At 37.1% G+C, this 19,337-nt stretch overlaps 1 protein-coding gene across 1 annotated transcript in view; it reads right to left on the bottom strand.

The window, feature by feature from the left end:
* The window catches only part of LOC311281147 (kelch-like protein 29), a 176,887-nt gene that overhangs the window by 24,994 nt on the left and 132,556 nt on the right, over positions 1 to 19,337 (bottom strand). The window contains exon 12 of the mRNA XM_084393871.1: positions 1,028 to 1,221. Coding sequence (XP_084249997.1) covers positions 1,028 to 1,221 — 194 coding nt within the window. The remainder of the gene's footprint in view (positions 1 to 1,027; positions 1,222 to 19,337) is intronic.

The following is a 19,337-nucleotide window of genomic DNA, read 5'->3' as shown; positions in this document are numbered from 1 at the left end:
AATTATTCAATCCATCCTGAGTCTGGCAAATACAACCGAGCCGAGTTATTTCTTCCGGCCAGCCGGATCTGGGCCATTATTGGCCGGAACAGTTTTAACTACCGGGGGACGATTTAGTATGAAAAACTCAGACAATCGTTTCAGGTGTGCCTCCATGTCCCAGTTTTTTTTTTTTTTTACATTGGAGGAGACACATGATCTGTGCATCTGATGTTTGGGTGAGGAGCATGCACGTTCAGTTCTTGAGGGTTCTGAATGTGCCCATTTTGAGTGAGGAAGCTCCGTTCACGCTGGACTTCATTTTAGAGAGTTGAGAGACAAGCATGTGTGCATCGCGGCTCAGTGGAGGTTGATGTCGTGAGGATCGCAGGTCGAGCTGGCTGAGGAATTCGAAAAAGGCATAGCTCTTTCATGTTCTTCATTTCTTACTGAAGAATCTGGAAATTGATTGAAGTATCAATTCCGGTTTGAGCGATCTGTTGGATCTGGATGTGCTGTCTCTTGAACCATCTGACACAGCACATAGCATGCTGCTGGCACCATCCAGCCAGAAGTAATATTATGAAATATTGCTGCTGGCACCATCCGACCAGAGGTAATATTATGAAATATTATAACAATTTAAAATAATTGTTTTCTCTTTCAACATATTTTATGATTTCCTGTGATGCAACGCTGAACTTTCAGCATCATTACTCCAGTCTTCAGTGTCACATGATCCTTAAGACCATTCTAATCAGCTGAAAAAATCATTTAAGATATCCCTTCATAATTTTGTAGAAACTATGATACATTTTTGGGGGGGATATTTTATGTAGGCAATGTTCAAAAGAACAGCAATTATTACTGCCACGTTTGATAAATTTACAGCATCCTTGCTGAATGAAAGTATTTAAAAAAAAATCATACTGACCCCAAAGTTTTCAACGCTAGTATATATATAAATATATATACACACACAAAATACAGAAGACAGCAGGTGAACATCATAGTCAGGTGGCTCAGTAATTAACTGCAGTGCTCTTACCGATCATGGGCGACTCAATAAAGCTCCAGGTGTTGGTTTGAGGCACATATGATTGAAGCACTCCAGCAGAGCGACCGGCCTCATTCACCCCTCCAAACACATAGATCTTCCCTCCACAGACAGTTGCTGCTGCAGAATGGACAGGTTTGGGCAAAGAAGCTACAATCTCCCACTGGTTAGTGATGGTGTCATACCTAGAAAGAAAATGAAAAGCGATTTAGCCTGAAACATGCCTTTTTTTTTCTTCTATTCTATTCTATTCTATTCTATTCTATTCTATTCTATTCTATTCTATTCTATTCTATTCTATTCTATTCTATTCTATTCTATTCTATTCGAACTGCTCATATGTAGGGTTAAAAGTTTGACAAACATCCTGGTATCCACTCTAAACCTTTTTCCCCCTAGAAAAATAAAAAGACATGTTCCATGGATTTTTAAAAGATGCTCATGGCTCATATCAGTGTGTTTCTGCTTCACGCCTGATAAAGCATCATGGAAATGAGAGTAAATTGCGAGGCTTGGTTGAGTTTCTTTTTTGGCCCTGGGTAAGATTATTTATGTCAACTCTAGTATTTAAACGTAAGTAAAAAGAGACTGTAGTGAAAAATGTGCATGGCTGATTGTCACAAAAACTGTCCGGCTAATATTTCAAGAAAAAGAAAAATACACTGAATAAAGAAAATGAAGGAGCATTTCAAGTCAAAATATCATTGCTGTAATATAAAATATTAAATTCAGTATCATATACATATACTGAAACTGCCATAAAAATATGTAGAAAATGGATCATTATTTGTATGCCCATTAAGTAATTTATATATATAAATTAATCTTGTAAGTACTTCAACATCTTTTAAGTATTTGCACAGTATTTGATCTCTTAAACTCAGTGGGTGTGGACTTCTAAACTTGAACTCTGGATTGATCCTCATCGAATCCCAGGACAGGCTCACAGGTGTGAGAAGTGTGAGAAGTGGAAGCTATATTTGGATTGTGCAAAATTATATGAAATGAAAGAGCAGGTTTTGACTGAGGAGCCGAGCAACCCAGATTCCAACTCAGATCCTGCATTGAGTTTGTGCTGGAAGACCTGTGGGAGACATCAGGAGATTGCCTGTTAGAGGGTGAAAATTGAGCAGGGAATGAGACCCGGTCGGGCTCACTGAGTGAGACCATTATGAGTCTTAAATGGAGGGGCAGAAAACGCGTTTGGAGCCAGTGGAGTAGAGTCAACCTTATCTACTGCACATTTAACAGATACTGACTGTGGAAGATTACGGGAGAAGTTTATCTCGTTTGCCTCGCTGAAGAGAAATGCTGGAAAAATCTCACATGCATTACCCTGCAGCACAGTAACATGCATAAATAATCGGAATATTGCAGGATACCTTTTACCTTAACATCTATAGAGTGTCTACGGCAGCAGGCAGGTGTGCTGGAGGGTTTTAATACAGAAATGTGAGGCTTGTACTTCTGTTAAAGTCCCCCTGTGGTGAAAATCAAGTTTTTACTTCTTTGTTACTTCTTTTTGTTTATATGTCTATGTGGCGTTTTTAAAATGCTTTAAGACAAACCATGTGCAAATTCATAAGTCAACACCATTGCTGAATATTTCCCCCTTAAAACTGCAGTGAACCAAAGACAGTCTCAAAAACGTGGTTGGAAATTGCCGGTGTTTCTTTCGTCACAAACTACAGTGTAACCAATCGTCAATGTGCGGGCGGGCTTTAGCATATCATTAATATGCTGTGTGAAGCAGGGGAGTCTCAAGAGAAGCCAGGTTATCCCAATATATTCTCCTGACATGAAAAATTGTGCACATTTTGTGCAATATAGCAGGTGAATTATGTATATTATGATGTTATGATGAACTATACCTTTCTCCACTGACATTCTAAGTTGTTCAAAATGTTTCTAAGGATACTGATTTTTAGAAGGCAGCTATAAGACTCTTAGATGGTGAACGGGAACATGGTTTGTGTAACATACCATACATACATATTAGCTGTTTCATAACGTAGTCAAGCAAAAGGCTAATCATATTAATCACCGTTATGTGTCCAACGTTGTAAAGAGCGATACCATTCTGCAGCGTTTACTACAGTAAAGTTGGCCAAGTGGATCTCTGAGCTGGTGTGAGTGAGTGGAGGTGGGGCTAATTTGCATATTCATGGTACCACGTATAGTAAATGAAGCACGGGTGAAGAGCTACATTCAAGCTATTAGGCATGAAGACTTTTTTTGGTAACACTTTACAATAAGGTTTCATTTGTTAACATTAATTAATGCATTAACTAACATGAACTAACTATGAGCAATACATTTTTTACATTATTTATTAATCTCTGTTAATGTTAGTAAATAAAAATACAGCTGTTCATTGTTTGTTCATGTTACTTCACAGTGCATTAACTAATGTTAACAAAAACAAGTTTTGATTTTATTAATGTATTAGTAAATGTTGAAAATAACTAAGAAATATGAATAAGTACAGTTCATTATTAATGAATGTTGACAAATGTAGTTATCAATTGAAACCTTATTGTAAAATGTTACCATATTTTTCACAGGAAACATTTTTTTTTTTTTTGAGTTTTAAGGTATAAAAGCAGCGGCTAAAGCAGTTTGTCAAAATCCAAGGTACGGTTTTTACATGGTTTGCATCTTATCTAGACCAAAGATATTTTACAGTGAAGGTTGGTAATTGTTTTTCTTATCCAGTCCCTATCACCAGTGTGGTCCCACAAGGGATGTCTGGATGAAGTAAAAGATTGGATGGCTGACAATCCTGTTCAGTTGAATGTCAGTAAAACAGAAATTATGTTTTTTGTTTGTTCAGTTTTTAATAAGGCTATCTTAGGTCCTTGGGCTTGCTATCTACAGGGCCGAGTATAGTTGCGAGTCATTTTTGATTTCTCACTTCAATAAACAAATAAAAACTATAGTTCGGAATTGTTTCTTTTATCAGAGGGCAATAGCCAAATTAAAAGAGTTTCTTTTAACTAGTGACTAAGAAAAAGTCATCCATGCTTTTATCTTTTCCCATTTAGACTATTGTAACGTTATTTATTCCGGGACCTGCCAGAATCATGTTGCACGTCTCCAGCTAGTGCAAAATGTCGCTGCTAGAATGCTTATGAAGGCTAAGAATACTGATCGTGTTACCCCACTGTTATCCTCATTAGGCTGGCTACCAGTGCATTACAGGATCCAATACATGGTCTTGACATATGTTTTCAAGGCATTGCATGGAATGGCGCCAGAATATTTGGTTGAGCTTATTAAACCATATAATTCAAATTTAATGCTGAGATTCACAAATAAAGTATTATTACCGATCCCAAGAGTTTGATCTAAAGGTGACTGTGCTTTTGCTGTCACTGGCCCAAGATTATGGAACAGCTTGCCTTTTGAGGCTAGATCGTCCCTTACACTAAGTACCTTCCAGTGCCGCTTAAAGTCATAGCTGTTCTCTCTTGCGTTTTAACTTTTTAATGAATGTTTTATTGTTTGTTGTTGTTGGCTTTTGTTTGTTTTTATTTATAAATGTTACATGTGTTCTGAGGAGAATTCAACCCTCTACGCACACCTTGGCAGTAGATTCGCCATTGGCTAGTATATGTATATAGTATTTTTTTGTTTACTCGCCAGACTGATACACTATATATATTATGATAATCAAGCACTGATGATAGAACTTTAGTGGAGTTAATTAGAACTAAAACTTGGTAACCATGTATGAATGTATATTTTTCATTTTAACTAAACTTAAGAGTGGTGGTGGTTTCTTCAGTTGCTGGGTTCATAAATATGAATCACGCTGTCAGCGTTCACTCAAACTGATGCTGAAATCCGTTCCTGCCCACTACCGGAGAAACCTGCAAACTTCTGCTTGTTCTTAAAAGCTTAATATTTCCAAATGTACACATTTTCAAGTTTTGAAAGTTTTTTCACAAGAAAATACAACAAAGAATATCGTTTACATCCTGTAACATGTACATACTCTCTCTCTCTCTCTCTCTCTTTGCATGTGTGTGAGAAACAGCACTCCACGCCACGGCGAGCTTCTCACTAGAGTCTACGGTACGTCAAATACCCTGCACATCCACTGAGATGAATTGAAATACAAGTACAGATAGCTTGACGGAGAGCGAAACCCTCAAGCGCTCAGTCAGAATTTATTCACCAATGGCTAATGATATACATTATTTAGTCAACCAGAGTGAAAGATTTAGTCGCATATGCGAGTGATTTACTCGCATTGTAAGAGGGTTGAGAATACACGTTTAAACAAACAGGCTCTAGTCTAGGACGGTCATTCATACATTTGGGAGTCTGCTCAAGCTGTCGTATCCGTCTTTTCACCTTTATTGCAATACAGCAACACAAATGCAATAGCATGTCATAAAAGCAAGATGACAATATAAGTTACAGTATAACCGTAATCAAACTAAACGAACTATACCTGTTCTATCTCCATGCAGCATATATTCTCTGGGTCTGTAGGCATTTTACAACAGTTCCCACACAAGCATCTGTACAGAGATTTATAGATTGTCATGATGGAACGTGCTAATTGATGACTTGAAGATAGTTAACTCCACATCAACTACATAAATTAATCAATTAACCATTCAGAAACGTCCTGTTGCATGTTGTTACTTCTTCTTGAGCCTCTCCATCATTGTCAGTCTGGTTTGAACATATAAGGCTGAACACAGCTTACTGACAGTTTCTGACATTTTCAGTGCGTGAGAGAATACCGGAGAACAAGCTCTTGAAGCTCCGCCCTCTTGAAGCTCCACCCTCTCCCCTTCATTTAAAGGGACACGCACAAAAACGGGACGTTTTTGCTTACCCCCAAAAAGTTTTACCTTCCAATTAAGAATTAAGCTGAAACTCCACATACACACTTTGGGGACATCAGAGACTTATTTTATATCTTGTAAAATGGGGCATGATAGGTCCCCTTTGAGCAAAATCAGTAGAGCAAGAGATTTGGTTTGAGCATGAATATAAACGTGATATTGATTTTATACAAAGGTTCAATAAACAGAATTTTATTTTTAAAACATTAATCTCAACATTATTTATGAAGTTGTAATTGTACAGATTCAGATGCAAATTCTGCAGTGCAAAGATGAATTCTGTTGTTAGTGATTTCATTTGATTGGTAACAGCTCTATATAGTGTCTAATTATTCTAATTGTATTTATTTATTACATATAAGACATTTCTCAGGCAGTAAATGTGGATTTTTTTAGATTAATTTAAGGAGTGCTGGTCTGGTCTTGGTCTTGTTTTGGTCTCAATTCCTCAAAGTCTCGGTTTTGTCTTGGTCTCGACGCACACTGGTCTTGGCCTTGACTAGGTCTCGGTTTAGGTGGTTTTGACTACAAGCAAACACCAATAATAAGTTAAAATATATATTTTTTCACTTGTAAAATCAAACATTCAACACTGGATCCCCCGTACAGTAAAGCAGATGGCTCGCAAGCGGATACTTCAGCCTCTCTCTGGGCGAGTGGTTCAGAAGCGGGTGGTTCATTGTCAGCTCAGCGGCTCGTGAGTAAGACCATTAATTACACAGAGGGAGAGTGTTATCAGGTGACTTCTGCCTCTTTTTTAATGAGACTTTTACAGCAGCGTACAGGAAGGAACTAATTATACGAGGCAGAGACTCGCTTAATGAAAGTGCGGTTATAAATACAGACATCTGTGGAACAAATGAAAAATCATTATGACTCGCGTTTTCTCGCATAAAAGAGTCTGATATGAATTAAAGCAATTAGCGAGGAACCACCTGCAGTCATGTGACTTTTCTAGCATATGTGGCTTTGATGCAAATTCTATTTTAATTAGCCAGTATTGTTTTTGGATGAGAAATCCAGGTGAAAATTATCTTCGATTTTGCAAATACATAAAACCTACATATATCGTAAGCATTATTGCTCATTTCTTTTTAAATAGCTTTTGGCTCCACAAATACCAATAAAATGAACCCATTTTTTACTGTGAAACATTTATATTATAAATATGCCAAAAAAACTGTTTGGAAAATACTTTATAGTAAGTTATATTATGATTACATTATAGTGCTATTTATTGTTTACTCATTTACTTATTTATTTTAATCTAACTTTTATATATTTATTTATTTTAATCTAGGTTATTTATTTTTATTAAAAAATATTAATTTATTTGCTTATTTTTGCTTCTTTTTTTATCTAATTATTTATTTGTTTAAATGTATATTTGATTTATTCATTTTAAGCAAATTTTACTTATTATACTTTTATAAAAATAAAAAAAGTACACTTTCTCTAAACATTTCCACAGAACCTGTTTGAAAACCCCTGACCTAAAATAAGTAACCCAAGAGCAACACTATCAACAACTTGGAACCATAGCTACCAATTATCAATAGATACCATTACCAATCACATAGTAACCAACCACTCATAACACCTGAGTAAAGACTCAGCAATGAAAGTACACAGCATTCAAGCTACTAAATAACACTTAAACTTTTAAAAAATAAAACAGTTATTTTTTTAAACTTTTGGGCAAGGTTTTGTCAACATTCAAAGTCTGTCTTCACAAATTTTCCTTTTCTATCTTTAGGTACACCAAATGGACGCCAAATAACTAGCGCTGATGAAAGCCGACTGTGTTGTTGCCTCGCGTCGAGGAAAACGACGGCTAGGTGTGTCACTGGCTTTATGAGAAACCCAGAAGACTGACAAGAGACAGAAATGATTGTTCCTTTTTCGACTTGTTAGTTAGCATCTGCTTCTATAAATATCATGCATGTTCATATTTCCTTTTGCAGTGTCCACAAATTACCCATCTTAAACAAACAAGATGAAGTTTCTCTGCAGTGTTCCCAGTGCTTTAAAACACGCTGTGAATTCTTTGGTGTGACAGGTGTCCCTGCTTTCCAGATCAGTGTCACAGGAGGTGCACACTCACAGGCCGAAATGAGACGTCAGGCAGGCAGTTCAAGCAGTCCACACATGCCTGAAGTCGAGGCAGCTGCGAGGGAACGAGGGGTCGGGGCTCAGGGCAAATCTGCAATGGTTAGACTCCTCGTAAAAATATGTGCTAAACTGTGGCGAGTGGGTCTTCTGTTGGCCAAACTCGTGACACTTCATTCCGTATCTCAATCTAAGATTACTTGGGCCTAGTCTCTGTGCCAACCAATTTTAAAAAACAATAACTCAAAGACAATGAAAGCCTCTTAGCTGGGCCTCAAAAAGGTGGCAGAAATAAGTGAAAGTGTTAGTGTCATCCTATGACTTTTTTTTTTCTTGTTCTTTTGAGGTAAAAGAGAGTAATTTATCCTTACTCTCAAATGTATTATTAATACATACCGTACCTAGTCAAACTAAATAATGTACAATGTCAAGCAGAGAATGCATTAGAATAGCGATACACCAGAATAACTCATTGTATCCTGGGACTAAAACAAACACCCTTACATACAGCCTTAATTTACATGACTTTTGCTTTCGTCAACACGAATAAATTGGTTTGTACCCTGACAGAGTCTGGCACGCTGAACAACAAGGCTTAACACAGAGCACAGGGCACACATAGGGCTGTAGTACTCGAGTCCGGTCTTGGACTCGAGTCCGGACTCGAGACCATTTTTCTATGGTCTCGGACTTGTCTCGGACTCGCTGTAATTCGGACTCGGACTTGTCTCGGTCTCGGCCACTGGTCTTGCCAAATATGGCTTTAGGTCTCGACCGAGTCCAGGTGTCTTTATAATGTTCCCAGTAAGCACACATACGTCGCCGCGATATTAAACCAAAATATTATTGGAGGGAAAGTGAAACACTGGCCAGCGGCCACCTAATAACTAGCGATGGGCATTTCGGCTCTTTTTCGTGAGCCGGCTCGTTTGACTCAGCTCACTGAAAAGAGCCGGCTGTTTTGACTCGCAAACGGCTCTTTAAAAAATAAATGTTTAAATAAACTCGCCTAAAGTCCACCGCTAGTGCAACGTGAATATTCACATTTTTAATTGTCCATAACAAACCGAAAACTTGCCTGCTTGCCTTGCACATCTAGATGATCTAATTAATGGGCAAAGTTTTCCGACTTTTTTCTTACCTTCTTTTTCTTACCAACCGCCACCCACCCGAATTTAATTAAAATATTATTTTTCGTCTCGTCATTCGTCCGATCCGCGGTTTATCCGCATCTCTAGTGTGTGTGTGTGTTGGCTCGACCCTCCCTCATGCAGTTTAACTGGTTGACATTGCGTGTATTGACAGGCTGATCATACAGTCGAAACGAATGTGTGTGCTCCTTTAGGCTTAGGCTATAGGCTATAATCATTTTATTTTTTTATTTTTTTGTTCTTTGAATTAGTCAATTATTTTAAATACAATTACAATCATTCATTTTTTAATTATTACATAATGATTTAATTTCTATAGGCTTTAATTTTTAGCAGACTTTTTTTTTCCTGTCCTGGACTCGGTCTTGACTCGGACTCGAACCTTTTTGGACTCGGTCTTGACTCGGACTCGAACCTTTTTGGACTCGGTCTTGACTTGGACTCGACTAGTCCCGGTCTTGGACTTGTCTTGGACTCGACAAAGGTGGTCTTGACTACAGCCCTAGGCACACACACTCTTAGACATCAACCCAACACCACACACACTCATATACATCAACCCAACACCACCACTGTTGGGTTTTCATGTGTTATGGGGACATTAGCCCCTTTCACACAGTAATTCCGGTAAATTACCGTAAAATTGCCAGAACGACTTAACACATTTTTGTAAACTTTAGTAAACTTTAATAAAGTAAACTTTATTAAATTCCAAAATGTGCTGTTCACACAAGCAACATCATTCTGGCTTTTTACTGGTTACAGACCATTCACACATCAGCTCCAAAATACCGGTAAACTCTGTGACGATGCCATTAACCTGGAAGTGACCTCTTAAGTTGTTGACAAATCTCTTCATCCGCCCGGACGAGGAAAATTGCTTTAGTTTCGGTATCACTCCAATTTGAAGACATTTGTAAACGGTGCTGAGTAAAGTTTTAGTAATTTCAGTACTTCAGTTTAAACTTCTTTTATTTCAGTTGCATTTATTTTCATTAGTTGCAAAGACAGCATTTTAAGTACATTTCTATTTTTTTATTTCGTTTTTTCATCTATACAATTTCATTTATAATTTTATTTTAATTTCTGCTTTATTTCAATTAACAACAACAACAACAACAAAATAAATTTAATAGCTTTTAGGTTTAGTTTACAATAACAACAGTGCTTCAACCGTATCATTAATAACGCAAACAACAGGCCTAAAGCACTATTTAACATCGTAAACAAGCTTGTCCAGGCACCTGCGCATAATGCCTGTCAACAAGAATCTGATGACTTGTGCTGTTCTTTTTTGCACCACTTTCAGGGAAAGCTGGATGCTTTATGGGGGACTTTTGGTGATGAACCGACCACTTCTACTTGTGAGCAAGCTCAGTCTATAAAAACACTTAATAACTTTATGTTGACCAACCCCATCTTAATTAGTGAAATGATACAGAAATCCAATTCTTCTTCATGCCGGTTGGATCCCGCACCAACAATCCTTCTGAAACACTGTACCTCTGTCATTTCTGCTCCTATCTCACATCTTGTAAATATGTCTCTTCTCTCTGCCTCTGTTCCAGTCTCACTAAAGATGACTGCGGTAACTCCTATTCTTAAAAAAACAAATCTGGACCCAACTGACTATGCTAATTATCGGCCAATCTCCAATCTACCGTATGTCTCAAAAATCATGGAAAAGGTTGTTGCCACTCAATTGCAGTCATATCTATCTCTCAACAAAAGCTTTGATATATTTCAGTCTGGTTTTCGCCAAAACCACAGTACTGAAACTGCATTAGCAAGGGTTATCAACGACCTCTTACTCTTTGGTGACTCGGGAAACCTTTCCATACTTGTATTACTCGACATCAGCTCAGCTTTTGATACTGTCTGTCATAAATTCCTACTCATGCGCCTCTCAGAGATTGGTTTCTCAGGAGCCGTGTTATCCTGGTTTTCCTCCTATCTGACAGACAGAAAATACTATATCACCATGCACAATTATAAATCTCTCACTGTCATTCTCAAACAAGGTGTTCCACAGGGATCAGTCCTCGGCCCATTACTATTTATTATCTACATTTTGCCTCTAGGACAAATTATTCGCCGCCATGGTTTTCAATACCACTGTTATGCCGACGATATCCAGATATATACTGCTTGCCGCCCAGACTCTATTCACCAGACTACATCACTATCATCATGTATTAATGAATTAAAGACCTGGCTCAACTGCAATTTTCTCAGTTTGAATCTGACTAAAACAGAAATCTTAATTACTGGTCCACCATCTCTAACAAAAAATATAACTAATACTCCCAAGACTTGACCTTGAAGCTACATCAATTATTCCATCTGCCACTGTCAAAAACTTGGGTATCACTCTTGACCCTTCACTGACCTTCGACGCTTATATTAGTCAACTCTGTAAAGCTTCATTTTTTCAACTCCGCCGTATTGCCAAACTCCGTCCCTATGTCAGCCCAAAAGACGCTGAATCGCTGGTACATGCGTTCATCACATCTCGCTTCGACTACTGTAATGTTCTTTTTTCTGGACTAAAGAACATTACAGTATATACTTGGCGCTATATAATTGGCAGTATACCCATTGGCGCTATATAAATTAAACTTATTATTATTATTATTATTATTATTATTATTATTATTAACAACAACTGAAGAAAGAAAGCCATACAGAATTGGAATGATGTGTGGGTGAGTAAGTGATGACAGAAGTTTCTTTTTTTGGGTGAACTATCCCTTTAAGAAAGCATACACATTCAATACTGATTTCATGTTGAATCCAAGTTAGATGCACATTAAATGTGACCTCTAACTGTAGTGACAGAGCTATTGCAAGTTTTAACACATTAAGATGGGCCACAGTGACAAACTGGGCCAAGGTTGCAACACAATAACTCCTGTAAACAAATTCATTTCTTGAGCACTTCAGCTTGCACACAATGAACAAGAACGCCAAAAAACAGATTGCCTTTCCCCAATTGTCTTGGAGGGCACCTTAAGCATTTAGACCAAAAATTAGGAAAATGTTCACAAAACCTGTAGCATCACCATATTAACCAATACTACAAGCCTTTCTTAAGACATCTCACCAGCTTGCTCACTTCCCTATCATCATTTGCTGGGTATGGAGGGCGGATGACCTGAGGGGTGGCTGGCATCATTACCAGAGCAGATCGCCATCCATCCATCAGAGAGAGGCGGGATTAGAGAGTCAAGCCGGGCCAAAACCACACACATACACACGGCTAGTCACAGACCTTTCTATATATAATCCATCCAGCTCTACCGGTTTCCGTGTCAAGGTTATGTCTGCTCTGTATGCAGCTCTCCTCCTCTGTAAAGGCCGGAGGGAGCCGCTGATCAATGTCTTCCCATCTCAACCCATTATGTTTCCCCTTAAAATACACGGCCGACAGTGCTGTCTAATCACTTTCCTTCATCTGAAATGTAGACGTCTGATCTACGGTCCAGCTGTGAATTTGAAAACAGTCCAAAACACGAGACCCATTGATCTTGTCAGATCTCTGTCAGATTGATTGTGATAAATGTTTTTGCCCCTTCAGAGTAATACACCAGGTATAGAGGAACATGGTAATGCATATTTTATTATCTCAGTGTTTTATGACAATAAAGCCAATATTTTCATTACTGTAATGCAAAAAATAATATGTATGTGTTTACTATGCATACGTGTTGTGGAGAAAGCCCTTATATGAAGATGGTTTAGGTATGTTTTATGCAAATGACTCACCTCCTGCACGCGGCCGCTCATTTAGAATACTCTAAATTCACTAACTTTAGAAAGAGATTTCGATCAAATCCATGTGCGAACACACGTGTTGTGAATTAGGTGGAGATTTTTCGTGAGAAGTTCTCCTGTGCGTACAAATATGAAATTGTATACACAATTATGAGTGAAAGAGACCCATTGTATGTATTGTTATTTACATAAAATGCCAATGGAAAATCTAGATGGAAAAATGTATCATTAAGTTTTTTGTCTTTATTGGGCCCTGAGAGGTGAATTCTGGTTAAAATATCATTAAAAAAATAAAATAAAATAAAACCTACATTAAAAGGTCAAGAGCATTTTTAGAGTGTACCAACTAATTGACAAAAAAAATCTTAATACATTTTGTATAAATGATGGGAATCAGTCCAAAGTCAAATGCCTGTGATTTCTTAGAATAACATTTATGGAAAAACCCTTATTTAGCAAAAAAGAAAACACAGGATGTCATCAGGCAGGTTTCTACAAAATTATCACTCGCCATGTGATGTGAGACTTACGTATACACATAAAAAAATTAAAAAAATAAATAAATAAAAATCACACACTATTAGGAGGTGTTGGAAAGGTTAATTTTAGCCTTGGTCTATAACAAAACGGTGAAATCTGATCTCATTACAGGAACCAATTTTATAGCACCTTCAAATGTTCTCAATTCATTTCTATACCAATTCTAATATATTATGCTAATACGATCTGATTCATTTACCAACAGACAGATTATCTGGGTTTCTCCCATCTGTATGATAACATATAACAATATCTCAACCTGATCATTTCCATATAACACTACATTTGCACAGCTTTATAATACAATCGTCAATCCAATCCAGAGATAAACAGATGTTTTTGATTGTACTAAGCAATTATCCAAAAAAGAAGAAAGGAAAAAAGAGCTCATTTGATTAGGCTTTCAATGAGACTTCATGTGAACCAAAACAAACAAAGAAAAAAAAATCTACAGAAATCACTGCAGCTCCAACTGGAACAGACAGACATCAGACATGCAGGATTTCCGGAAATAAATATAGTGCTTGAGCAGCGGAGGACTGTTTTTATCATGTTTGGGAGAACCGCAGTGGTTCATTGATGCAGTGGATACGAACGACACGTGGATCAAGAGACGCCCATTAAATGCTATGCTTTGGCCTTACTAAACAACACTGTTGAAGACACTTTTGTCTACTGTGGAGCTGCTTTACAGAAGAATTTTAATTTGTCTCATATTTGATGAAGTTTTAATTATTGATCATTATTTTTCTGTTCCTGTTTTACCGTGAAGCTACTTTGAAACAATCTTTATTGGATAAAGTGCTATAGAAATAAATGTGACTTGGCTTGGCTTTGGACTAGAGAATAAAGATACTGCTATGATAATATGCAAGAATGGCAAGAGACAAAGTGAGCTCCAATTAAAGCTAAAAATACTGTAATTTGAGTCCTTTCTTGTCGTTTTGACAATCAACAGGGTCTAAAAATCCACTTCGCAGGAGTGGAGCAGCGGAGTATGCTGGAGATAAAGGCACAGCAGCAGACGGCGAGTTATCTGTTCTTTAATGCCACGGTGTGTTGAGTTTGCACGGTGGGTCGCTCTATCTCAGCACGGAACAATGGGCCTCACTTTGACTGCCTACAGGATCCGCCAACTCCGAGAGATACACACTCGATTCATTTGCAGGGGAAATCAAGAAAAAAACTACTTGTTCTTTCGTTTGGTCTTCTGGGAAACCATTCAAAGACGTGCCTGGAACCAAAAGCTTTACAAAACCAAATGAATAGTATTATGAAAGCTAATAAAAAAAAAATAAAAAAAAAAGCCCAATACCATCAGGACATTACATGCACAAAATCAGGGTCAAAAGTTGGGGGTCCGTTAGATTTTTTTAAGTCTCTCATACTCACCAAGGCTGCATTTATTTGATAAAATAAAGATGTAATATTTTGATATATATGCTGCTCAAGAAACATTTCTTGTTATTAGTGTTGTGCTGTTTAATATTTTTGTGGAAAGCATGATACACTTTATTTGTCAGGATTCTTTGATGAATAAAAAGTTAAAAAGAACAGCTTTTATTTGAAATAGAAATGTCTTGAAAAGAATGAAAGAATACATTTATTTCTTAAAATTTTGAATGGTAGTGTATCTGACCGCAATTATAAAAAACAGTTGTCACTAACTGCTTCGATTATCTTTCCAAGTAATCAAACTTAGTAAAAAGCGTTTTTGCTCTTTGGATTAACAGGCACTGATGCTACATGGCGACGCGGAAGCGAAAAATAATTCTGTATTATACATTTTTAAGGCCAGACAAGTAGTTTGTTGAGGGTTGATCTGTAAAGAAGGACTACACGCCTGCGCAAATATATATTCAAACATGCATACCTATGGACTGAACACGTGATGCGCATGTGCTGTGTTTGCGCAGAGGTTTGTGTAGGTTTGCGCAGAGATAACTGATAATCGTTTGCACTTTGGAACCTATTTCCGGGAGTGCGTTCTCGAGCTGGGCGGCCACAGCACGTTGAGGTCTGTTAGAACGGTGTCGTGTTAGCGGCCCCTAAGTTAATAACTAATGATCTTCGCAACAGAAGTGAATCAATCAATCAAAACTAACTTTAGCTGGACAATAACTTTATCCTAGAGCTGTTGTAAAGCCAAAACAATTTCCTATTATCACTGCAAAGCTGCTTTGAAACAATTCATATTGTTAAAAGCGCTATAAGTAAATGAAGGTGACTTGACTTGACTTGATGAATCAATCATTTTAACAACCAGGAATGTGCATTAAGAAAGTAAAAAAGAAATATTGCATAATATATCCAGTTTTTACAGAGCACATTCAAGTTCAGATTTAGTGCTTTAATTGGAGCAGTTGTTCATTTGACTTTAGCGAGTGACACGCAGCATTGTGAAAGTGCCAAAGTCATGACTGCATGACACAGAGAAAATAAACTCCCCGCTTCTCTCCGCTTCTGCCCTCGAGTTCCTTGTTTTCACTCGCTCTCCTACAGTAATTTCAGAGCTAAAGAGATGGAACGACAACTCAAAGTGTGAGACTGTGGCTTTACGACTGGAATCCATCATCAAAAAGCAATTAAACTGATTGGGCTTGAACGGGGGCACATCGTCGGAATTATCACTATCCTCGTGCTGCCATCAGAGGGCGGGACTCGAGGGGTGTGGAATTTCCAGACTGTGAAAGGTTAGGAGGCGCCCGGCGAGAACGCCATTGGCCACCACAATTAATTACAGGATTCAACAGCGCAAATATGACATTTGATGAACCGCTGTGAACGTGGTTCAGATACACAAGCTGTGTTTGTGTATAAGACGGTCAAAATGAGAATTCCTTCGCCTACTAAAATACAGCTGTCTCAACATGGGGAATCTGCCATGGAGCTTGACTTCATGCATATTTCAGAAATTATAGACACAATGATCTTGCTCAATACTTCAATACTGTGCTCAGAGGTGTAAATAGTATCTTTACACCTCTAGAGTACAGATACTTTACAGTAAAAATGACTCAATTACATTTTACAAGTCACCAATTCCAAAAGGAATTGATTAAAAGTATTAAGATTATCTGATTTTAACAGTGTTTTGCTTGTACTGAATGTAGGTTTAAAGATGCACTAGTCCTCAACACCTAAGAGACATGCCAGTGGAAACCAAGAAACAGTTGATTTGTGAGGTGAGCAATTACATATTTATTTTTTAAGATCGAAATAAAACTGAACACCTCAAAATTGCAATAAATCAAGGTTGACAGAACAGCCTCTTAAACATCAACAAACAATTTGAAATCCTTCAAAAATTTCTCTTCAATATAACAAATAAATAAAATACAATTAAATATTCCAAGCCTATTTGCACTGTACATGCTGGTTTCGGCCTCATCAGCGGCTGTGGTCATGTCGTCATTTCATATATAAAACACCTGTGATTCACTACTACCTGATAACAATAATGCATTCACAGTTGTTGTTTTTGGCTTATGCCTACCATCACAATGGCATTGCCATGAAAAAAAAAACACAAAACAATGCAGATATTCCGGAAAACAAAAAAGCGGCATTGTCAAAAAACAAGTCGGTTTCTGAACAGATGTGATGCACAGTGTTGACGCCAATCATTTTAGATCAGATCAGATCAGATCAGATTTTGTCACAAAATCTTACAGTTTTGGGACATTAAAATGATGATTACCACCCAAAATAAAAACTTCATAGTCACTGTTGAGCATCTTTATTTTATATGCTCACTAAAGTCAGTTTTATTCTCATTTGGCACTTATGAATATATATACTCTGTCTCCACAGGGAGCATTTTAAGACGCACTCCCAACATGTTCCAAAAAACAATCTGAAGCACTATGATGACTTCTAAGATGGTCTGTTCAGCCAAAATCCAAGGAAAACATCACAAATATCCTCTAGGGAGAATATAATCCCAGTATGCATTAAGTCAACTATGGCAGAAAGGAAGTGTGAGAAATGCTAATCATAAACAGAGCCTCATTCAACACTGAAAAATGATTAACAAATATTTTGATGTGCTTTGCATTTCATGCATTTAGAACAATGCACTTAACTTATATTATAATTTTTTTTGTATATTTATAATGACAGATTTATCAAAACCAAATCACATCAAAGTTTCAGTAAGTTTGTGGGGGGGGGGGGGGGGGGGGGTTGTGTTTTTTGCATTGCTTCAAAATTTATGGAAGTTATTTTCTGCCAATTTTAAACAAATCAATTAAATGATAAAAATGAAAACTAAAACCAGATTAACCATTTGAATATAGACAACTGTACTTATGTCAATATTCATTTAACATTGGCAGAAAATGCCTTCCATAAAAAGTAGCTACAATAATACAGTAAAAATCGTATTCATGCAGCTTTTATCTATTAATTCTAGGTGTTGTTTGTCTATTATTTATAGTCTCCTTCTTTAAGGCTCATTAGTCATCAAATCCTCTGTACACACTGCAGGTGTTATGAAGGTTGCCGGTACGGATGTGCAGCTTTTAATCTCACCAAGCTGAGTGCTTACTAAAAAACAGCTCACAGATCATCATTTCAAGTCATCTCAAGTTCATTTCAATTCTGACGTGACCAAGCTGATGCCTATGCAGACAGCTTATTGCAAGGCAAGTCACTGAGTTTCCAAATTCATCTTTAATAAATAAAAACAAATCAGACAGAGAGCAAGAGCACATTGATGCTGCTCCCGATTGGCCCAAAGGCAGCCTTGAGAGGCAGGCTGACTGAAGACATCATTGTGAACGGAGTAGATGTCATGCTTATGAGCGTGAAACTGCAGGCAAGATGGATGGTGGGATATAAATTAGGAGTCAGCAGGGTGAAGTGGGCAGTCGGTCTCTAACAAACCTCCACGGTTCTGTCAATCAAACAAGCGTCCCAGCGGACTGTTTGGGGAGTCTCATTCATATTGCACACAACAATGGTTAAGCTCACTGAAATGGCCAGTTCCAATCTGATTGGCTGGCTTTAATTCCAAATGAACCTTTTACAGGCTTTCTTTTTCTAGAAAAGAGTCAAAAATACTGATGACATGATCTTGTTTGCATGATTTTGCATTTACATGGTTTTAGCTGTGACCAGAGGATATTGAATCCAGTGTATTGGATATTGAAAAAAATATATAATTTACAATATAATTTATTAAAAATAATTACATATAATATAATTATTATATATAAAAAAAATATATCCAATGTATTGATAAAGCTGTAGGACAAATGTAAAATAATGTAAAAATGTTCTGTCATTAATTACTCACCCTCATGTCGTTCCAAACCCGCAAGATTTTCGTTCATCTTCGGAACACAAATGAAGTCCCTCCGTTGACAGCTATGCGACTACCACTTTCAAATCCCAGAAAGGTAGTAAAGACATTACGAAAGTCTTACGGGTTTGGCACGACATGAACGGCACAATTTTCATTTCTGGGTAAACTAACCTTAACACATATACATATAAATTTTCAAATATAATAAATTAATAAAAGTAAAAGTTTGTGTTTACATAATATGTGTGTGTATTGTGTATAATTATTTTACACACGTGCATATATATATATATATATATATATATATATATATATATATATATATACACATATATATATACACAGTGAGGAAAATAAGTATTTGAACACCCTGCTATTTTGCAAGTTCTCCCACTTGGAAATCACGGAGGGGTCTGAAATTGTCATCGTAGGTGCATGTCCACTGTGAGAGACATAATCTAAAAAATAAAAAAAAATCCAGAAATCACAATATATGATTTTTTAACTATTTATTTGTATGATACAGCTGCAAATAAGTATTTGAACACCTGTCTATC

The sequence above is a fragment of the Rutilus rutilus genome (assembly GCF_951802725.1).
Source record: "Rutilus rutilus genome assembly, chromosome: 21".
NCBI classification, from domain to species: domain Eukaryota; kingdom Metazoa; phylum Chordata; class Actinopteri; order Cypriniformes; family Leuciscidae; genus Rutilus; species Rutilus rutilus.
This window is presented reverse-complemented; position numbering and strand designations above follow the sequence as displayed.